We start from the raw sequence: 23,797 nt of genomic DNA, 5'->3' as shown, positions 1-23,797 counted from the left end.
ACTTCACTTTCACTTTTCACTTTTCACTTTCATGCATTGGAGAAGGAAATGGCAGCCCACTCCAGTGTTCTTGCCTGGAGAATCCCATGGATGGGGGAGCCTGGTGGGCTGCCATTATGGGGTCGCACAGAGTTGGACACGACTGAAGCGATTTAGCAGCAGCAGCAGCAGCAGCAGCACCCCACACTGCGGCAGATTCTCTACCATCTGAGCCAGGGAAGCCCTATATATAAAATAGATAAACAATATGGACCTACTGTATAGCACAGGAAACTACTCAATACTCTGTAATGGCCCATATGGGAAAAGAATCTAAAAGTGGATATATGTATACCTATAACTGATTCACTTCACTGTACACCTGAAACTAACACAATAATGTAAATCAACTACACTCCAATAAATTTTTTAAATAAAAATAAATAAACATATAAATGACATTGGAACCCTCAGACATTTTCATAAGAATGAAAAATGGTGCGGTCATTTGAAAAATAGTGTGGCAGCTTCTCAAAATGTTAAACACGGAGTTACTACTGTAGCCTAGCAATTCTGTTTCCAGGTGTGTAGCCAACAGAAACGAAAACACTTATCCGCATAAAAACAAATACATGTTTACAGCAGCACTATTTAAAGTAGCCAAAAAGTGGAAACAACTCAATGTCCATCAACTGATGAACAGATAATAAGATACGGTTTTTCCAAATAGTAGAATATCGGCACTAAAAAGGAATGAAGTACTGATACGTGCTACAAGCTGGATGCAAACTGAAAACATTACGCTAAGTAAAACATGTCAATCACCAAGGACCATAAGACATATGATTCCATTTTTAGGAAATGTCCAGAATAAGCACATTTATAGATACACAAAGTAAACTAGAGTTTACTTAAGGCTGTGAAGTTTGAGGGAGAAATGAGAAGGTGGAAGGTTCTTCTTGGGCGATAAAAATAGCCTAGAACTGTGGTGATGGTTGATACATACTAAAAACCACTGAACTGTATGCTGTAAATTAGTACATTTTATGATGATAAATTAGTACATTTATGATATGCAAATTATATCTCAACAAAACTTTTTAAAAAATATATACACCAAGAGAGGGTGGGGAGGATACATTAGGAATTTGGGGGTAAGAGATACACACTACTATATATAAAATAGATAAATGACAAAGATCTACCGTATAGCATAGGGAACAATACTCAGTATTTTATAATAACCCATATGGGGGAAGAATATATAAATATATATATATATATGTATATATATGTATAACTGAATCACTTTCCTGTATACCTGAAACTAACATAACATTGTAAATCAACTATAATCTGATAAAAAAGAAAACAATTTAAAATACACACACACACACACAGATACAAACATGCCATGAGAAAGAAGCTCTTAGCCCTAGAACCTACAGCTATACCCTGACTCCTCCCTGCCTGCCTCACCCTGGCCCCTCTCCCCAGCTCGTGCAGAGTTCCTCACAGGTTGTTTCGGGGGCTTCACACAATCCCTCTGACATCAGCCTGGTCCCTGAGCCTTGGAAACCCACCTTCAGTTTGGCCGCCAGCCTCCCCACCCCAAGCTTCTCATAGCAATTTCTCTGTAAGTTGTCCACCTTTGTTAAAGTGTGAGCCAAACTGTCTGGTCTCATCTGCGCATCATTCAGGCAAAAATCTCCTTGGTGACGACAATGACGATGGCTGTCAACTTTCAGGGCTATGCAGCTATCACCAAGCAGAGCCTGGATGGGAATCTAGACCCTGCACAGTGTTGTCTCCTTTTCAGTTTCTTTACTGAGGGTCCTCACAGGCCAGGCAGGTAACACTGAGTGGAGAGGCTGGCCTGTGAGGCAGCAGGGAGAGGTGGGGATGGTGGCGCCTGGCAGAGGCACGACCCTCTGAAGGGGCAGTGTCCATGCCATCCCTGCTGAGCTGATTGTGATCAGAAAGGAATCTGGGCCTGGTACTTCCGGAGCTTCCTTTTTAAAAAAAAAAAAAACCCAAAATGTGGAAATCTAAATTTCATGTGAAATCTTCTGATTTTTCAATGCTGGCAACTAACTGAAATTTTTAAAATTTATTTTAAAGAAGTATAGTTGATTTACTATGTTGTGCTAATTTCTGCTCTACAGCAAAGTGACTCAAACATGAAAGTGAAAGTCACTCAGTTGTGTCTGACTCTTTGTGACCTCATGGACTGTAGCCTGCCAGGCTCCTCAGTCCACGGAATCCTCCAGGCAAGAATACTACAGTGGGTTGCTGTTCTCTTCTCCAGGGGATCTTCTGGACCCAGGGATAGAACCCGGGTGTCCTGCATTGCAGGCGGATTCTTTACCGTCTGAGCCACCAGGGAAGCCCCCAGTTATACATATATATAAATGTGTTATGCACACACATTTTTTTCATTTTCTTTTCTACTATGGTTTATCACAAGACATTGAATATAGCTCCCTGTGCTCTACAGTAGGACCTTGCTGCTTATCCATTCCCTATAAATAGTTTGCATCTGCTAACCCCAAACTCCTAGTCCATCCCCTCCCATCCTCCTCCCCCTTGGCAACCATAAGCCTGAAATGTTTACAAAAAAATAAATCATGGGAACCCCCACTATGTGGACTAAACGGAGCAGGTCAGTTTAATAAAATCAGAAGCACAAATTTGGAATGGGCAGATGGATGACATGCTGAGGGATAAACCATTTGTGCCAGACAAGATAGGATTGTTGGAGGGACACACCCCACTCTCTGCAGCAAGATGATCCTCAGAAAACCATCCTGGGCTTTAGTGCTTCACAAGGAGCTAAGAAGGGAGAGACCGAGTTTGAGGGGCTGAGAAGGAAGAGGGCTAAGAAGGAGCCAGAGGCATAGGTGCCAGAAGCCCGTGCCCATCCTGTGAGACACATTAACAGGTGGTTGGTGTGGCCGGAGGAGGTGCTGGCTCTCTGGGTGTGGAGCAGGGCTACTGGGTGAGGTTGGCTGCAGAGGCAGCATCTGCATGGGCATCATTTCTGGCCCCAGAGCTGGGCCTCACAAGCAGCCCCCGGAGAAGTGATGGAGCAGAGGTGGGGGAATTTGTTTTCACTGAGGGCTGGGGGCTGAGGGCAGAGGCAGGCAAACAGTAGGAGCTGAGCTGCAAACTGGGGCTTCCCAGGTGGCTTGGTGGTAGAAAATCCACCTCCCAATGCAGGAGCCACAGGGGACATGCATTCAATCCCTGGGTTGGGAAGATCCCCTGGAGGAGGAAATGGCAACCCACTTCAGTATTCTCGCCTGGAGAATCCCATGGACAGAAGAGCCTGGTGCTTTACAGTCCATGGGGTCGCAGAGTCAGACACCACTGAGTGACCGAGCACACGTGACTGCAAATCAGCCTCGAGGGCAGGCGGTGGCCTGATGGGCTCCCAGGTGAGAGGTAAGACTGGAGGTCACAGGTGAGGGATCACTGCTTCTTACTCACCGAGCAGTGGCTGCAGCAAGTCCACTAATGTAGGGAGGACTCGAGGGCAGGCGGTGGCCTGATGGGCTCCCAGGTGAGAGGTAAGACTGGAGGTCACAGGTGAGGGATCGCTGCTTCTTACTCACCGAGCAGTGGCTGCAGCAAGTCCACTAATGTAGGGAGGAGCGTTAATATTTTATCACAGATCATGTCGAGCCAAGCGCCCATGCTGCAGTTGCCTTTCAAACCAGAAGTGTGTGTACTCTGTGTTATAACTTCTCCTTCTTTTAGCCAAAATGCCTAATCCAACTTTTTTTCCTCCAATTAATCACCTCCTGGGATCCACTGTATTAATATAAATCCAGTATTGCATGTCTTACACATAACTTTTCTAAAGAACCTTAATTTATGAACTATATGTATCAGAATAATGTACATAGCCATGTAATGTAAAAAAGAAAAATCTACGTAATTAATGCCACCAACTATCCAAATCTTATAGCAACTAGAACAATAAGTGAACCGTGAACAGTGCAAGGTCACACTGAAGAGCCCCTCTGTCCCCAGGAGGGAGCACCAGGAGTAGCCAGTCCTATACTCTCCATCGTGACACCACCCATCAGGAGATAATCACCCTGCCAGGCAGCAGATCACATCACCTCAACCTCACACGGAATCTGCATCGTCACTCCAGAGAAGGGCGATTCCAGAGTCAGATAAAGCCGGACAGAGCTGACAAGCCGGTGTGTGACCCAAGGGCGTCTGCTTGCTGTGCCTTGTGGCGATGCTATGGCTCCTCTTCTTCACCAGCTGGAGCTCCCAGTGCTAGACTCCTGGGGGTGCTGTGGCTGAGGACTCTTCCCATGACCTTCTCCAGAGAAGTACCTTCAGCTGAGGGGCTGGGCACCCTCAGCCCTGCCCTGCACTCCTTTATGGGTTCTGCCTTAATAAATCGTGGGCAATGAATCCTTATTTCTGCTTCTAAGGAACCTAAGGCCCCACTGCTACATTTAAATATTTGCAATCAGTGCCTGTGAGAGTGCTGCACTCAGTAGTCAGAGAATTTGGAAAATTCAGCAGTGGCCACAAGACTGGAAAAGGTCACTTTTCATTGCAGTCCCAAATAAGGGCAATGCCAAAGAATGTTCAAACTACTGTAATATTCTGTTCATTTCACATGCTAGCAAGGTAATGCTCAAAATTCTTCAAGCTAGACTTCAGCAGTATGTGAACCAAGACCTTCCAGAGGCACAAAGTGGTTTAGAAAAGGCAGAGGAACCAGAGACCAAATTGCCAACATCCGTTGGATCATAGAAAGAGCAAGGGAATCCCAGAGAAACATCTACCTCTGTTTCATTGACTATGCAAAACCTTTGACTGATGGAATACAACAAACTATGGAAAACTCTTAAAGAGATGGGAATACCAGACCAACTTATGTGTTTCCTGAGAAACCTGTATGCAGGTCAAGGAGCAACAGTTAGAACTGGACATGGAACAAGGGACGGGCTCAAAACTGGAAAAGGAGTAAGTCAAGGTTACATACTGTCACCCTGCTTGTTTAACTTATATGCAGAGTACATCATGGGAAATGCCAGGCTGGATGAATCACAAGCTGGACTCAAGACTGCTGGGAGAAACATCAACATCAGATATGCAGAGTACCACCCTAATGGGAGAAATCGAAGAGAAACTAAAGGACCTCTTAATAAGGGTGAAAGAGAAGACTGAAAAAGCTGGTTTAAAGCTCAACATTTGAAAAATGAAGATCATGGCATCTGGTCCCATCACTTCATGGCAAATAGATGGGGAAAAAGTGGAAACAGTGAATGACTTTATTTTCTTGGGCTCCAAAATCACTATGGATGGTGACTGCAGCCCTGAAATTAAAAGATGCTTGCTCCTTGGAAAAAAAGCTATGACAAACCTAGACAGCACATTAAAAAGCAGAGACATCACTTTGCCAACAAAGGTCCATCTAGTCAAGGATATGGTTTTTCCAGCAGTCATGTATGGATGTGAGAGTTGGACCATAAAGAAGGCTGAGCGCTGAAGAATTGATGCCTTCAAACTGTGGTGCTGGAGAAGACTTTGGAGAGTCCCTTGGGCAGTAAAGAGATCAAAACGGTCAATCCTAAAGGAAATCAACCCTGAATATTCATTAGAAGGACTGATGCTGAAGCTGAAGCTGCAATACTTGGGCTACCTGATGCGAAGATCCAACTCATTAGAAAAGACCCTGATGCTGCGAAAGATGGAGAGAAAGAGAAGAAGGCGACAGAGGATGAGATGGTTGGATGGCATCACCAGCTCAATGGACGTGAGTCTGAGCAAACTCCGGAGATAGTGAAAGACCGTGGGGTTGCAAAGAGTCGGACATGACTGAGCGACTGAACAAGGCAACAGGACAAGCAGTGCCTGATTCCGAGGTGTACTGGGCCCCTCCTGTCTTGAGCCTGGCTGTGCACAGCAGTGCTGGCCATGCCTCCTCTGTTTCCCACACAGGCCACTCAGGTGAGGCTTCTATCAGGTAGACTAGACTGTGTGTTTCTCTGCTTCCACTGTTCACTGGCAGTATCATTAAAACCCATGCTCCCCAGCACAGCCTCTGAGGCCTTTCTTTCTCAGCCCTTTACCTGCTCCCTGCCCCAGGCTAATGAATGTTCCAGACAGGCCCAAATCTGCTGCACCTTCCACACCTCTGACTCTGCCCAAGTCTCTGTGCTATCTAAAATACCCCTTTTTCCTCTTGCTCTGCTCCCTTCCATAGGCTGATTCGAAAGCTCAGGGCAAGCACGTTCTCCTCTGGGAAGTCTCGTCTGAGCTTCCCTGTCCCACCTGCCACCAACTTACTTCACACTGAGCTGGGTTAGGTGTGCCTCCTCAGAACACACTGAGTTAGAAATTAGAATCATCCACTTAACAAACAGCTCATACAACTCAACAACAACAACAAAACAAACAACCAGGACTTCGCTGGTGGTCTAGTAATTGAGAATCTGCCCGGCAATGCAGAGGGACACAGGTTAGATCCCTGGTCCAGGATGATCCCACGTGCCTCGGAGCAGCTAAGCCTGTGCACCGCAACTAGAGAGAGCCCACGCACAGCAACGCAGACGCGGCGCAGTCAAAAATTTATATTAAAAAAGATCAATACCCCAAGTATTGGAATACCCCACACCTTTAAAACAAACAAATTGAAAAACAGGCGGAAGACCTAAACAGGTATTTCTGCACAGAAGACATACAGATGGCCAATAGGCACACGAAAAGATGCTCATCATTGCTAATTATTAGAGAAATGCAAATTAAAACTACAGTGAAGTACCACTTCATTTTCAGAAAGGCCATCATTAAAATATCTACAAACAATAAGTACTGGAGAGAGTGTGAAGAAAAGGGAACCTTTCTACACTGTTGGTGGGAATGTAAATTGGTGTAACCATTGTGGAAAAAAGTATGGAGGTTCTTTAAAAAACCAAAAATAGAGCTGCCATATGATCCAGCAATCTCACTTCTGGACATACATCCAGACAAAAGTATAATTCAAAAAGATACATGCACCCCTATGTTCATAGCAGCAGTAGCCAAAACTGGAAACAACCTAAACATCCATCAACAGAGGAATGAATACAGAAGATGTGGCACATAAACACAATGGAATATTACTCGGCCTTAAAAGAATGAAATAATGCCATTTGTAGCAACAGGGATTGACCTAGAGATTATCATACTAAATGAAGTCAGTCAGAAAGAGAAAGACAAATCTCATATTTCATTTCTTTGTGTAATCTGGAGCTTCCCAGGTGGTGCTGATGGTAAAAAACCTGCCTGCCAATGCAGGAGACATAAGGGACACAGATCTGATCCCTGGGTTGGGAAGATCCTTTGGAGGAGGGCATGGCAACCCACTCCAGTATTCTTACCTGGAGAATCCGATGGACAGAGAAGCCTGGCAGAGTTGAACAAGACTGAAGCGACTTAGCACGCACACACACATATAAAACGTGACACAAAAGAACTTATCTACAAAATAGAAACATTCACAAACATAAAGAACAGACTTGTGGTTGCCGAGGGGGAGGGGGTTTGAGGGAGGGATGAATTGGGAGTTTGGGATTAGCAGAGGCAAACTACTGTATACAGAATGGATAAACAAAAAGGTCCTACTGTATAGCACAGGGAATTATATTAAATACCCTGTGATAAACCATAGTGGAAAAGAATATGAAAAAGTATGTGTGTATATGTATGCAAGAGTGCTGCTAAGTCACTCAGCCATGTCCGACTCTTTGCTACCCACCGGACTATAGCCTGCCAGGCTCCCCTGTCCATGGGATTCTCTAGGCAAGAACACTGAAGTGGGTTGCTGTGCCCTCCTCTGTGTATGCGTATGTATATATATCTGAATCACTTTGCTATGCAGCAGAAGTTAACACAGCATTATAACACAACTATACTTCAATAAAATAATTGTCTATTTGTGAGATGAGATTCATGTATCCTCAGTAATACCATTGTGCCTGGCACATAGTAGTCATTCTATAAAGGTTTGTTGAATGAATGAATGAATGTTGAATAAAGAAGCTACCCAAATAATACCTTCAACCCCTGGGACAGCCTCCAATTAACAGAGGACATTTCAGGAGAAAATCCTTTCAAATACTCACCCTATCCTATGCTGGGCTGCTACCAGACATTATGGATTGAATGCAGTGTGGGTAGCTTGTGTCCTTAAAAGTTGGGGAAAAGCCATTAAGTCAAAAGCATCAAGTCTGGGAAAGGTGTTGTAGGCCAGAAACAAAATAGCACTCTTAAGTTTTGAAATATTTTTGAAATTATCAAGGTGTTACACACAGTAACTCAAGTCTTATAAATTTAGCTGAAATTTTCGTTGTGATTACAAATGAAGGGCATGATGTATAAAACACCTTGAGAGAAGCCTCCAGGGAAGTAAGCAGATCTGTGTGTTTAGAACCAAGGCTGGGCTTCCCTGGTAGTCCAGGGGTTAAGACTCTACACTTCCACTGCACGGGGTACAGGCTCAATCCCTGGTCCAGGAAGTTCCACATGCAGTGTGGTGTGGTAAAAAAAAAAGAACCAGGGCTGATGTCTGCATCCTTTCCTTCTGTCTATGCACCAGTGCTCTCAACCTGGACAGCCTGGCTTATGGTCCAAACAAGGAGTGATGTGTGGAGGGAGAGGGAGAGAGAGAGGGAGGCAGGCAGATGAACTAGGAAGTCAATTGTTTCCACCACTTTGGTTTTGGTTGAAAATTGCTATTCATCCATTTAAAGTAAATAGCTGTTTGGCATCAAAATGCATAGAGTGAGTGGGGGTGAGTAGTCTTGCCAGGAGGGATTCACCTCTGTTAGCCCCTTAGGTCCCTACATAGACCACTTAGTGCTGAGGAGGGGCCAGTGAAGACAAGGTGGATGAGGGGAGGGAAGAGGTGCTGGGAAAGAGTTCTGGCTGAGTATTTTGGGGGAAAATAGAGACAAGAAGAGCCAGGGGCCAAGAATATACATCACCCAAAATGTAAAGGTTTGATAACACCCACCATGGGCAATGATGCAGGAGAAAAGGGAGTGTGTGCGATTGGCACACCCATATCGGAGAACAATTTGGCATTAAAAGGTGACACTGAAGCTATGTGGACTGGCAATTACACCTCTAGGTGCACAATGTAGAAAACTCTGGAACACACACCCCAGACCATGCACAAAGATATACAATGGCAGTGCTGGTCACAGCAAAAAATAATAGTGGCAATAATCCATAGGTCTGTTAGCAGTGAGATTTTTAACACTGCCATAAACACACACAGTGCACTATGATGGCTCTGGGTTAATGTGGTTAGACCACGAGAACATATTGTTGGATCAAAAAAGCAAGTTACAAAAGAACTGATGCAGAGTATGATTTCATTTATATAAAGATCAGGGACTTCCCCAGTGGTCCAGTGGCTAAGACTTGGTGCTCCCATTGCAGGGGGCCCGGGTTTGATCCCCGGTCTGGGAACTAGATCCCATATGCCGCAAGGAAGATCGAAAAGATGCTGTATGCCACAATAAAAACCCGGCACAGCCAAAAAGAAAAAAGATCAAACACTGGCAGAGCTAGACCATGTGTTATTTAGGGGTGCCCATGTATGCGTCGAAACTATTAAAATAAATCAAAAAATGATTGCCACAAAATTCAGAACAGTGGTTGTACAGTTACTGGTAGTGCTTTATGTCTTAATGTCTTAAAATCAATTTTCAATGTATTATCATTCTTTATAAACTGTGCATATTATTATACGCACAGTTTAAAGAATGATAATACATTGAAATATTTATATTTCAGTTTTATATATTCTTTTGTATGTGCTATTTATTGATACTTCTTAAAGAATTGTTTTCAAAAAAATAAGAGAGATGGTGAGTCAGAAGCCCATAGGAAGCCTCTGGGCAGGGGCAGGGTCTCACATCAGCTGAACCAAGGCAACTGTTCCAGATCTAAATGGTGGGTTTCACTCAGAGGCCCTGAAGCTCATACACCCTGGTCACCTCCTCCCATCACCAAAAAGCCTCAGTTGCTGCCTCTCTTCCTCTGCTACTGGGTCTTTAGCAACTTGTATCCCCCTTCTCAGTGCCACCTATAGGCCCTTGAACATGCTCTGACCCCCTGACACAGGCTGAAGCCCACAGTTTTTGCTTACTCTCTGTCCTTAGATCAAGAGGCCTCCAGGGACGTCCCTGGTGGTTCAGTGGCTGGGATTCCTCACTCCCAATGCAGGGGGCCCAGGTTCAATCCTTGGTAGGGGAACTAGATTCCACATGCATGCTGCTACTAGGAGTTCACAGGTCTCAACTAGAGATCCTGCATGCTGCAACAAAGACCAAAGATCCCACATACCACAAATAAGACCAGGTACAGCCAAAAAAGAAAGAAAAGAGGCGTCTAGCATCTGCTGGCTACGGGCTGGATTCATCACTTGCAAGGCATGATCCACGCTCTGCTGCCACCATGCTTTTGTACACCCTGTTTCCCTGCCTGGACGCCATCCTCACAGCCTACCCCACAGTGTCCTCTGAGGATAACTGGATGCCCCCCCTTATGTGGGAGGACTTTCCCCATCCCCCCAGTCAGTTCTGTACTCCCTCTTCTGGACCCACACAGAACCCCTCATGTGTCTTGACGGCAACACTTAGCAAGTGGTGTAATTTCTTAATGACATGGTTCTGTCCCCGTTAGACTTTAAGATCTTCAGAAGGACAGCTTTTGTCTACTGGTCTTTTTACATAGGTGATACTCAAAACATCACCCAAGCAGGACTTCACCGGCAGTACACAGCCAGCATGGATACAAAGCTGGAGCCAGGTGCTGCAGGTCCCCCCGTGCCCGGACTGCTAGTATTAACAACTTGGTTACTGCATCATTGGAGGTGAGGGGTGGCAGAAGGGGGGCCAGGCAGATGAGCTGGGGGGACAGGGACAGGACAGTGTGTATTTCTCAACCAGTACAGAAATATTTCAACATTTAACAAACTTTAACAACTGGTGTGGCCATTATATCTCGATGTCTAACTGCTCAACATTCATCTTCTTTATGTCCCTAGAGACACATGGCACTGTGCCTGGTAGTAGGTATTCAATAAATATTTACTGGAAAAACAAGTAACATCTTAAAGTACACCTAAGTCATCAACTGTTTTCCCAGCAAGGAGAAAGGACTTGAGATTTGGCTTCCATTGAGACCGTCTACTGTCTTTGCCTTCTCTGCCGCCAATCTGTGTAAAAACAGGTTAATGTCTGGGCATGAGATGCACGCTGGTCCAACAGCATTCAATCCAATCCCGAGACTTCTATGTGAATACTCCCAGCCTCACAGCCCCTCCAACCACCCCTGTTGTCAATAGTGTTTGGACCTTCTGGCAGCTGTCTTGCCCCATGCAGGGGAGCCTGTTGAGAAAGAAGCCTGCACAGGGCAGCAAAACCAAGACATGGAAAGGGTCAGGTTTCTCCAACCTTTGTCAAAACTCTAGACCCAGCCATGCCTGAAGATCCACCTTGTTCCTTTCAGGTTGATGACCTAATACACTCCTTTCCTGCTTATGATATTTTGACTTGACTGGGTTTGTTTGTTTCCTTTTTTTAATTTTGGTTTTTTGGTTTGTGAGTGTTTTTGTTTTTTTGTTTTTTTTGTCTTTGCAACTACAAGTCCAGTCTAATTCAGCTAGGAGGAAAACTTTCCATTAGGTAAAATAGAAATCTAAGTTTTTACATATAAGAGTCTCTCTTTTCACATCCCATGACACTTTGGTAATTCATTTTGATAACTTACCTTTCACCAAGTAGAACATTTGATAGATTTATAAATGAGGGAAAGTCCAGTGTGTTCACGACAGGATAGGCATGAATGGGAATAAGCAAAGTCTCGTCTCCCTAAAATTAACAAGAAAAAAGTCAAGTTAACCATGCTTGAGACTATTATTTTCTTTTTTTTTAATTTAAATTTATTTATTTTAATTGGAGGCCAATTACTTTACAATATTGTATTGGTTTTTCCATACAGCAACATGAATCCACCACAGGTGTACATGTGTTCCCAATCCTGAACCCCCCTCCCACCTCCCTCCCCATACCATCCCTCTGGGTCATCCCAGTGCACCAGCCCCAAGCATCCTGTATCCTGCATCGAACCTGGACTGGCGATTCATTTCTTATATGATATTATACAAGACTATAATTTTCAAAGATGAATTTGTAGATCCTTTATTTCTTGTCTTGTTTTCTATCATTAAAAAATATTTCCAGATAAAAAAGGAAAACATTTCCTTAAAAAAAACCTGAGTGCTTAAATATAACATTTGAAATATTGACTTTTCTTAGCTATAAACAAAGTAGAGAAAATTTTAAGTATATTTCATTGAAATTACATCCAATATTATTCAGGAAAGCTAAAGATAATCATATGATGACTTCATGTAGAGATGAAGACAGTAATCTGTTTCTATTTCAGAATATTATAGAGAAAACAGTCTTGCATGGCCTGAGATAAAGAAAAACCAGCACAGAATCAGCTGATCCAGACAGCACTGAACAGCCAACACGGGACCAGCCAGAGGCACAGAGCCCTGCTTCTAGACCTGCCCAGTGCACGACCTCGAGTAAGACTTCTGACCTCCCCACAGCTCATGTCTTCCTTTGCTTTCAACTGGGGATAATTCCACCTTTCTTCAAAGGTATTTTTGAGAATGAAAGTAGATGATGGCCTTAAAAAGTTCAAAGTGAAAGTGAAGTTGCTCAGTCGTGTCCGACTCTTTGCGACCCCATGGACTATAGCCCACCAGGCTCCTCCGTTCATGGGGTTCTCCAGGCAAGAATACTGGAGTGGGTTGCCATTTCCTTCTCCAGAGGATCTTCCCAACCCAGGGACTGAACCCAGGTCTCCCACATTGCAGGCAGGTGCTTTAACCTCTGAGCCACCACTGGCTCAGAGAAAAAGTTTAAAGAGCCATAGCAATAGGAGGCACTACTACCACTGCTACCCAGTAGCAGGACACCTGCCCTGGGGTGCTATACAGTGCCTGTCACTAGGGACTTTTGTTCTTGGTACAGAATATTCTTTCTGAAAGCAATATTCTGGTCTCATCTTTAGTTCCCTCTCCCCTTTTAAAAGCTGAAACTTCTTTATTGCTAAAGCATACTCTTCCACTTTAGTTTTGCAAAGTTAAATTTCATTACCCTTGAGGCTTCTCAACTTGTAAGGGCCAGGCATGAAAGTCAGAGCAGGGGGCAGGAGGTGGGGGGAGTGCCAGTTTTGAGGGAGGGGCTGACAGCATGTGGATCTGGGGTCTGGGGGCCAAGGATGAATTAGCTGACCTGGAAGAGGCTCACAGAGCACACAGCCTCTGGGGTCGGGCCACACAGGCCCCCTTCTCTCTGCAGACCCCCAAGGACCACCTCGGAGGACGTCAGCCATTAGTCCTAGGTGTTCATAATCACAGCTCAGGGTTGTTGCTGATTTTCTCAACTAGCACTTAAAAGAGGATGCTTAAATTATTTGAAAAGCATTCAGTAACTCCCAGGACCACAAGATAAATTAGGTTTTTAGGCCAGGAAAGGTGAGAACAAGCAGTGTCTCTGGCTCTGCCCCAGTGCTCAGCAACCTGAGGCTTCCCCAGCTGGGACCCACATCGCTGGACAAGGACCCTCAAGCCACTCAGGTCGCTGCCTAAGTCATTGGGCTGAAAAACTTTATACTTGTAATTCCATCTCTTTCTTCTGCTCTTGAAGATATAAGTTTTGATACCATCCCACTCCCCCAAAATTTAATTTTAAGGAGCTGACCTTACAGTGAACACGGATGCAATCATAATAGTATCGCCACTCATCTGGAGAAAATGTAATGGTGATCCTGAGAGACAAGCCAGGGACAAGGCGGTGCTCCTGGAAGACAAGGGGGCACTTGTCAGGAGACCCCAGAGACTGGGAGCAGGACCACAGGGACAACACACTACATACCGTCCCAGACAGACCCACCACACGGAAAGCCACGTCCAACAGTGAACGTCGAGGGAGAACAGGTCACCAGTGACACTTACCTTTTTAACATACTTGATCTGAAAGTATTTGGTTTGCGGGGGTAAAATATGAACATGTATGTCTTCATCACAAATATTGACCAGATGCTGGAGAGAAAAAGAAGCATTAACATGAACACATTGCTTTATCTATCTGCATAGATATTTACACCTCATCTTGCTCTAAAGGGAGGTGGAGATACGATGTGCTTTTATTTTTATTGTTTAAATTTTTTTTTAATTTTACATTGAAATAGTTGATTTATAATGTTCTATTAGTTTCACATATACAACAAAGTTATTGAGTTATACATATACCCATTTTTTCAGACTTCTTTTCCATTTAAGTTATTACAAAACATTGAGAAGCGTTTCCTGTGCTCTACAGTAAGTCTCTGTTGATTATATATTTTATAGGAGTGTATATATGTCAATCTCAAACTCCTAATTTGTCCCTTCCCCTCAACCTTTCCCCTTTGATAACCATATAAATTTGTTTTCAGAGTCTGTTTCTGTTTTGTAAATAAGTTCATTTGTATCATTTTTTAAGAGTCCATATATAAATGGTATCATATGGTATTTGTCTCTCTGTCTGTCTTACTTCACTTAGCATGATACTCTCTAAGTTCATCCATGTTGCCGCAAATGGCATTATTTTATTATTACTCTAGGAGGTGAGTCCAGAAAGATCTTGCTGGGACTTATGTCAAAGAATGTTCTGCCTATGTTTTCCTCTAAGAGTTTTTATACTATCCAGTCTTACATTTAGATCTTTAGCTCATTTTGAGTGTATTTTCTGCATATGGTATATGTTCTGCTTTCATTCTTTTCAGTGTAGCTCTCCAGTTTTCCTAGCACCACTTATTGAAGAGACTGTCTTTTCCTCTGTTGTGTATTCTTGCCTCTTCTGTCATAGATTAATTGACCATAAGTGTGTAGGTTTATTTCTGGGCTTTCTCTCCTGTTTCACTGATTTGTGTGTCTGTTTTAGTGTCAGTACTATACTGCCTTGATTCCTGTAGCTTTGTAGTTTAGTCTGAAGTCAGGAAACCCGATTTTTCCCATTCTGTTTTTCCTTTCTTAAGATTGCCAACATCTGCTGGATCATCGAAAATGCAAGAGAGTTCCAGAAAAAACATCTATTTCTGCTTTATTGACTAGGCCAAAGCCTTTGACTGTGAGGATCACAATAAACTGTGGAAAATTCTGAAAGAGATGGGAATACCAGACCACCTGGCCTGCCTCTTGAGAAACCTATATGCAGGTCAGAAGGCAACAATTAGAACTGGACATGGAACAACAGACTGGTTCCAAATAGGAAAAGGAGTACGTCAAGCCTGTATATTGTCACCCTGCTTATTTAACTTCTATGCAGAGTACATCATGAGAAATGCTGGGCTGGAAGAAGCACAAGCTGGAATCAAGATTGCTGGGAGAAATATCAATAACCTCAGATATGCAGATGACACCACCTTCATGGAAGAAAGTGAAGAGGAACTAAAAAGCCTCTTGATGAAAGTGAAAGAGGAGAGTGAAAAAGTGGGCTTAAAGCTCAACATTCAGAAAATGAAGATCACGGCATCTGGTCCCATCACTTCATGGCAAATAGATGGGGAAACAGTGGAAACAGTGTCAGACTTTATTTTTTGGGGCTCCAAAATCACTGCAGATGGTGACTGCAGCCATGAAATTAAAAGACGCTTACTCCTTGGAAGGAAAGTTATGACCAACCTAGATAGCATATTGCAAAGCAGAGACATTACTCTGCCAACAAAGGTCCATCTAGTCAAGGCTATGGTTTTTCCAGTGGTCATGTATGGATGTGAGAGTTGGACTGTGAAGAAAGCTGAGCGCCAAAAAATTGATGCTTTTGAACTGTGGTGTTGGAGAAGACTCTTGAGAGTCCCTTGGACTGCAAGGAGATCCAACCAGTCCATTCTAAAGGAGATCAGTCCTGGGTGTTCTTTGGAAGGAATGATGCTAAAGCTGAAACTCCAGTACTTTGGCCACCTGATGTGAAGAGCTGACTCATTGGAAAAGACTCTGATGCTGGGAGGGATTGGGGGCACGAGAAGGGGATGACAGAGGACGAGATGGCTGGATGGCATCACCGACTTGATGGACATGAGTTTGAGCGAACTCTGGGAATTGGTGCTGGACAGGGAGGCCTGGTGTGCTACAATTCATGGGGTTGCAAAGAGTCGGACATGACTGAGCGACTGAACTGAACTGAACTGAAGATTGTTTTGGCTATGGCACACTTTTTAACTTTTTAAGTGATTCAAAATCTATCGTATACCACTTAAAGAATCATGAAATAGATACAACAAATACCACTGAAAGAATGATGAAATATGCCCATGTGAATCAGCCCAGCCTAAGACTTTTCCAGAGCTGCAACCCCAGGTGCCCCTCTGTGTGACCTGGCACACTCCCCTCTTCCCATCCTGACCAGTCACTTGTGTACCGTTTTGTTGAACTCAGCTTACTCCTGTGATTCAGCTAAGCTAAGAAGCCAGTCACCTGCTCACCCTCAGTTTCTCTAATTACATGCCACTTGTCCTGGGGATCTGGTGACACTTAGGCAGTCAAAAAATCAGGAAAAGGAGTATGGAGAGGACAGCCCTCAATCCATCCCTGGGGCTAACAAAACAGAACACAAAGTCAGGAGTTCTTTCCTGGAGTCAGGAGCAGGCCCTCCTTTGAGACAGAACAACCTGCTTGGTAAGTTAAGTGGGTGTCTGAGTAGAGATGTTTTTCCTTTCTCTACATGAAAGGGGAGCAAGGACTCTGGGTTCTGGGATCTGGCCTTCACCTGGTCAACAGGACAGTTAAGAGGCCCTTGGTTTTCAATGTCCAGACCAGAGGCTGGATGTGCCGCATGGCCCACTGTCCAAGGCCTCAAGTCCACTGAGTCTCTAAGTTAGACTTAAGATATAATCTCTTGATGAGAGGACAGCAAAGCTTGCATCGGTTAAAAGTTCTCATTGGTCATCTATGAATATTCTTAAAGTGACTCCGTTGGCATTTTTTTTTTACTATAGTTGATTTACAACACTGTGTTAGTTTCAAGTGTCAAACTCAAGTTTCAGATTCTTTCCCAGTATAGGTTATTACAAGATACTAGATATAGTTCCCTATGCTATACAGTAAGTGCTGTTGTTTATCTGTTTTATATATAATGGTGTCTGTCTGTTAATCCCAAGTTCCTAATTTATCCCTCGCCTCTTTCCCCTTTGGTAAGTATAAGTTTGCTTTCTTGGTCTGTGAATCTGTTTCTGTTTTGTAAATAAGTTCATTTGTAGTATTTTTTTTTGATTCCACATATAAGTGATATCATATAATGTCTGTTTTTCTCTGTCTGACTGACTTCACTTAGTATGACGATCTCTGGTCCATCTATGTTGCAGCAAACCTAAGTGTCCATCAACAGATGAATGGATAAAGAAAGTGTGGTATATACAATGGAATATTACTTAGCCATAAAAAGAATGATATATTGCCATGTGCAGCAACATGGCATATCTTTTTAATACAGGAGAAGCCTGGAAAAAGTAAAGCTGCCAAGATCTCTCTTGACCTCCCAGGAGCCTGGCACACAGGAGTCTTGGTGAAGGTGTGGGCTCTGGAGTCTCCTGACCCCAGGAGTGGTCCTTCCAGGAGACTCTAGGTACATACAGGGACATTTCAGTGCCCAAACTTCATTTCCTACCTTTTTTTATTTTTATAGTTTGTCAGCAGGTCAGTTTAATTTCTTGTCAAAAAAATAAATGCTTTCAGGGATAAAATGGCATTCTTGTCTTTTCACTTATAACTAACACTGAGGGGAAAATAATCATCATTGAAAGGGAAAAAAACTGACATCCTTTGTGGTATACTGGATAAGAATCTGCCTGTCAGCGCAGGGGACGGAATCCAATTTCCTGGTCCAGGAAGATCCTACAAGCTCTGGAGCAACTAAGCCTCTGTGCTACAACTACTGAGCCTACGCACTTAGAGCCCACAAGCCACGACTACTGAGCCTGTGTGCTGCCACTTCTGAAGCCCTGGTGCCTAGAGCCTGTGCTCCACAACAGGAGAAGCCACCGCAATGAGAAGCCTGAGCAAAGCAACTACGGAGTAGCCCCTGCTCGCCATAACTGGAGAAAGCCCATACACAGCAACAGAAATTCAAAAATAAAAATAAAACCAAAAATAACAAAAAATAAAGCACAACTAAAAATGAAACAAACAAATAAAGTTTTAAAAAAAGAAAAGGGAAATAACGGTGACTTCTTAGGCCCGTGTTGACTCTAAGGTGAAACTCAGTCCTTGCTTCAGTGTTTCAGAATGGGCCCCCATGACAAACAAACAAGGAACCAGCAACCGGATACCAGGCAGTCACAGGTTAAAGAGCTTTTACTCCAGGGTCAGAGGGACTTTGCAAGGACTGCTCACAGCTCCCCCATGCACACACCGCTCCTCACAGTCTCCCTTCCATTCCCTCCACAGGGCAGAGCAAACCCAGCCTCCAGTGAAGCGCTGGCTTTGGTGGGTAGGGTCTATAATCTTCAGCCCCAAGCACTTACAGTATTTTCTAAACACATTTCAGCCTCCCAAGTTGGGGTCCTTTTAATCCTTCCCCTCAGGGACACAGCTTCTCAGAGGTAAATACCTAACACCACAGGCATCTGGGGGCAAAACACAAGCAGCTCTGTAAGTTCTTTAAAGTGTTTGAGACAGGCTGGGATCTGGGACTTGGGACTCTGCTCTAGTGCTTGAACCTGGACAAATGTCTCCTTGAGCAACAAAATACAAAGAAACTATAAGGAACAAAAAATAGCTGTGAGCATGTGTTCAGTTCAGTTCAGTTCAGTCGCTCAGTTGTGTTTGACTCTTTGCGACCCCATGGACTGTAGAATGCCAGGCTTCCCTGTCCCTCACCAACTCCCGAAACTTGCGAGCATGGGAAGCTTGCGAGCATGTGTAGCTGGGGCAAACTTGTACAAAAAGATACAAAACGATAAAACAACAACAACAACCCCAAACCCAACTGTCACTTCTGAAGTGCAGTCCTGTGTGCTAAGTCGCTTCAGTTGTGTCCAACTTTCTGGGACCCTATGGACTGCAGCCCACCCGCATTGGTAGGCGGGTTCTTTACCTCTAGTGCCACCTGGGAAGCCCCTGACCACTTCTGAAGAATCAAGAGCAAAAGCAGGCTCTGAGCACATCCCTGCACACATCCCACCAGGAGGGTGAGCAGACCACCCAAGCCGTCCCTCAGGCCCACCCCGCTAGATTCTCCCCTACCCTCGTCCCCATATAAGGAGCCAGCATGCCCTCTGAGGGGGAAGAGCAAGTGGGGGAACCAGTTGCTGGTCTTCGCTCCCCCTGCTGCAGCATGCATGCTTGTGTGCTCAGTCGTGTCCAACTCTTGTGTGACCCCATGGACTGTAGCCCACCAGGCTCCTCTGTCCATGGGATTTTCCAGGCAAGAATACTGGAGTGGGTAGCCATTCTCTTCTGCAGGGGATCTTCCCGATCCAGGGATGGAACCCTGCTGCAGCAGGAAGCCCAGTAAAGCCTTGCCTGAATTTCTTGTGTGGCCTCAGATTGATAATGCATTTTACTCTAAAATTTTGCTCAATAATGCATTTATCCAAAATGGGAGAGTAAAAATTGATGCTCCAGAAAGATAAACTGTGTTTACACTGTAGCTTCAGGTCCTGACCCTCACACACTGACTTGAAGCCATTGAGATATGTGGCCCTAGTTTGAGAAGCAAGATCCTGGGGCAGAGGGGTCTCTGAAGGCTGCAACAGGAGTTGAAAACTAATACAATTATTTCAGAAAGCTGGAAAAGACTGTTACTCTACATAAGATAAGGCTGTGTATGCTGACAACTTTGTTTTGGGCTGGCCACAGTAACACTGATTGTCTCATGGGAAAATTGATTAATTATTTACTTAATAAATATAATTTCCCAGAAAAAATCTTTCCTCAGAGGGAAAGAGAACTTAAGAGGTCTTGGTTTGGAGAAAACTGGGAACCATTATTTCAACCTTTAAAGTAAATCAAAACATTGATTTTGATATGAATCTAAGTAAAAGGTTTTAAAGCCTTTAACCAGATCTGGATCAATCTCAAATGTTAATGAACAATTTACTGTGGTTTTAAACACACATTCAATCATTCCATTCTTGGGCAATTTGTACTGTTTCCTGTAACAAAACCAAGATAAAGTGCAGGGTTGAATTTCCCCCCTTGTTTGGCAAGAATCTCAAGGTAACTGCCTTAGGCTTCTGCTTAACTTTGCTGATAGAAATAGGAGGCTGGGTCTCCCAGAATGTTATTAAGATGAAATAATTTTGTACTTTTATCTGTTTGTTTTAATGTCTGATAGAAGCAGTGTGATTATTCAGACTTGACCTTGTATTTACTTGGAACTAGTGAGACGCCGCCAAGTCACTCTCTTCCAATAAAGTGAGTTTAATATCTTGACAAGTGTTTACTGAGTATGTTCTGTGTGATAGGTATTGTGTTGTACATAAGACAGAGATGGATGTTCTTCAGCAGAATGAAGCTTTTACCCCCTCCCCAAACCCTAGGATCCAGGTAAAGCAGACTGTACACTGGACACCAAACATGCCACATGCTTGCCCCCCTGAGCCTCTGTGTCTCCCCTACTCCCCGAGTGCCTGCTCCCCACTTCTCACTTTGCTTGGGCTATCCCAGATGGCTTCTCCGACATAAAGCTTTGATGTAATGTGACCAGTAAGCTCATGAAAAGATGCTTAATGTCATCAGTCATTAAGGAAATGCAAATAGAACAACAGTGAGTGGTGAACTCAAAAAGACCTAGCTACACCCCAACAACTGGAACATGTGAATGTGACTTTATTTGGGAAAACAGTGATTGCAGGTGCTATTAAGTTAAGGACCTTGAGACGAGATCATCCTGGATTACCTGGTTGGTCCTTCAGTCCAATGACAAGTTTCCTTTGAGAGAAGAAGAGAAGACAAAGGGAGTCAGAGGAGAAGCCAGGCGAAGATGGAGGCCAAGGTTTAGGGTCATTAAGCCTCAAGGCAAAGAGCACCTGATGCCATCACATCCGGGGAGAAGCGAGGAAAGAGCCCCTCCTAGAACCGTGAAAGGAGCAGGGCCCGGCTGACACCTTCATTTTGGACTCTAGCCTCCAGAATGCGTTTCTGGTTTTCTTTTTTTTTTTTTTTTTTTTGCGTTTCTGGTTTTCTAAGCCCCTAAATTTGTGGTGATTTGTAAGGCAGCTACAGAAAACTAACATACCATACAACCTAATTCCACTTCTTAATACATATCCAAGAGAAATGAAAATATATCCACACAAAAACATGTACACAAAGGTCCATGATGACATTATTCCTAATAGCCCCAAAGATAAAATCCAAATGTCCATCAACTTACGGAACAGGGAAAATGTGAATGGTGTGAAGTTTCCTTAAAAAAACTAAAAAGAGAGCTACCATATGGTCCTGCAATCCCATTCTTGTGAATACACCCAGAGAAAACCACAATTCAAAAGATACACGTACCTAATGTTCACAGCAGCACTATCTACAATAGAGAAGCTCTATACAGTCAGCAAAAACCAGACTGGGAGCTGACTGTGGCTCAGATCGTGAATTCCTTATTGCCACATTCAGACTTAAATTGAAGAAAGTAGGGAAAACCTCTAGGCCATTCAGGTATGACCTAAATCAAATCCCTTATGATTATACAGTGGAAGTAACAAACAGATTCAAGGGATTTCATCTGATACACAGAATGCCTGAAAAACTATGGATGGAGGTTCATGACACTGTATGGAAGGCAGTGATCAAAACTATCCCCAAGAAAAAGAAATGAAAAAAGGCAAAATGGGTGCCTGAGGAGGCCTTACAAATAGCTGAGAAAAGAAGAGAAGTGAAAGGCAAAGGAGAAAAGGAAAGATATATTCATCTGAATGCAGAGTTTCAAAGAATAGCAAGGAGAGGTAAGATAGCCTTCCTAACTGATCAATGCAAAAAATAGAGGAAAACAACAGAATGGGAAAGACTAGACATCTCTTCAAAAAAATTAGAGATACCAAGGGAACATTTCATGCAAAGACTGGCACAATAAAGGAGAGAAATGCTATGGATCTAACAAAAACAGAAGATACTAAGAAGAGGTGGCAAAAATACAAGAACTATACAAAAAAGATCTTAATGACCCAGATAACCATAATGGTGTGATCACTCTCCTATCTCAGAGCTAGACATCCTGGAATGCAAAGTCAAGTGGGCCTTAGAAAGCATCATGGTGAACAAAGCTCGTGGAGGTGATGGAATTCCAGCTGAGCTATTTCAAATCCTAAAAGATGATGCTGTTAAAGTGCTGCACTCAATATACTGGCAAATTTGGAATACTCAGCAGTGGCCAGAGGACTGAAAGAAGTCAGTTTCCATTCCAATCCCAAAGAAAGGCAATGCCAAAGAATGTTCAAACTACCACACAATTGGACTCATCTCACATGCTAGCATGGAGAAGGCAATGGCAACCCACTCCAGTACTCTTGCCTGGAAAATCCCATGGATGGAGGAGCCTGGTAGGCTGCAGTCCATGGGGTGGCTAACAGTCAAACACGACTGAGCGACTTCACTTTCACTTTTCACTTTCATGCATTGGAGAAGGAAATGGCAACCCACTCCAGTGTTCTTGCCTGGAGAATCCCAGGGATGGCGGAGCCTGGTGGGCTGCTGTCTATGGGGTCGCACAGAGTTGGACACGACTGAAGTGACTTAGCAGAAGCAGCAGCACATGCTAGCAAAGTAATGCTCAAAATTCTCTAAGCCAGGCTTCAACAGTACATGAACCAAGAACTTGCAGATGTTCAAGCTGGATTTAGAAAAGGCAGAGGAACCAGAGATTAAATTGCCAACATCCACTGGAGCATAGAAATTTAGATCATAGCAAGAAATTTGGATCAAAGAAAGAGAATTCCAGAAAAACATCTACTTCTGCTTCACTGACTACGCTAAAGCCTTCGACTATGTGGATTACAACAAACTGGAATATTCTTCAAGAGATGAGAATACCAGACCACCTTACCTGTCTCCTGAGAAATCTGTATGCAGGTCAAGAAGCATCAGTTAGAACTGGACATGGAACAATGGACTGGTTCTAGATTGGGAAAGGAGTACATCAGGGCTGTATGTTGTCATCCTTGTTATTTAACTTATATGCAGAGTACATCATGCAAAATGCCAGGCTGGATGAAGCACAAGCTGGAATCAAGATTGCTGGGAGAAGTACCAACAACCTCAGATATGCAGATGACACCACCCTTATGGCAGAAAGCAAAGAGGGACTAGAGAGCCTCTTGATGACAGTGAAAGAGGAGAGTGAAAAAGCTGGCTTAAAATTCAGCATTCAAACAATGAAGATCACGGCATCCGATCCCATCAGTTCAGTTCAGTTCAATTCAGTCGCTCAGTCATGTCCAACTCTTTGTGACCCCATGAATCACAGCACGCCAGGCCTCCCTGTCCATCACCAACTCCCGGAGTTCACTCAGACTCAAGTCCATCAAGTCAGTGATGCCATCCAGCCATCTCATCCTCTGTCGTTCCCTTTTCCTCCTGCCCCCAATCCCTCCCAGCATCAGAGTCTTTTCCAATGTGTCAACTCTTCGCATGAGATGGCCAAAGTACTGGAGTTTCAGCTTTAGCATCATTCCTTCCAAAGAAATCCCAGGGCTGATCTCCTTCAGAATGGACTGGCTGGATCTCCTTGCAGTCCAA

At 43.8% G+C, this 23,797-nt stretch overlaps 1 protein-coding gene across 2 annotated transcripts in view; it reads right to left on the bottom strand.

Annotated features, from left to right (window-relative positions):
- Positions 1–23,797, bottom strand: part of CFAP221 (cilia and flagella associated protein 221) — a 138,535-nt gene that overhangs the window by 103,306 nt on the left and 11,432 nt on the right. For both annotated transcript variants that reach the window (XM_010860794.1, XM_010860795.1), the window contains exons 4-6: positions 14,039–14,125; positions 13,785–13,883; positions 11,776–11,876 (exon numbers count right to left, since the gene is read on the bottom strand). In XM_010860794.1, the coding sequence (XP_010859096.1) occupies positions 11,776–11,876; positions 13,785–13,883; positions 14,039–14,125 (287 nt within the window). The remainder of the gene's footprint in view (positions 1–11,775; positions 11,877–13,784; positions 13,884–14,038; positions 14,126–23,797) is intronic.

Source organism: Bison bison, unplaced genomic scaffold, assembly GCF_000754665.1.
Source record: "Bison bison bison isolate TAMUID 2011002044 unplaced genomic scaffold, Bison_UMD1.0 scf7180017864471, whole genome shotgun sequence".
Lineage (NCBI taxonomy): Eukaryota > Metazoa > Chordata > Mammalia > Artiodactyla > Bovidae > Bison > Bison bison.
The sequence above is the reverse complement of the archived record's forward strand: the minus strand, read 5'-3'. Positions and strand labels throughout refer to the sequence as shown.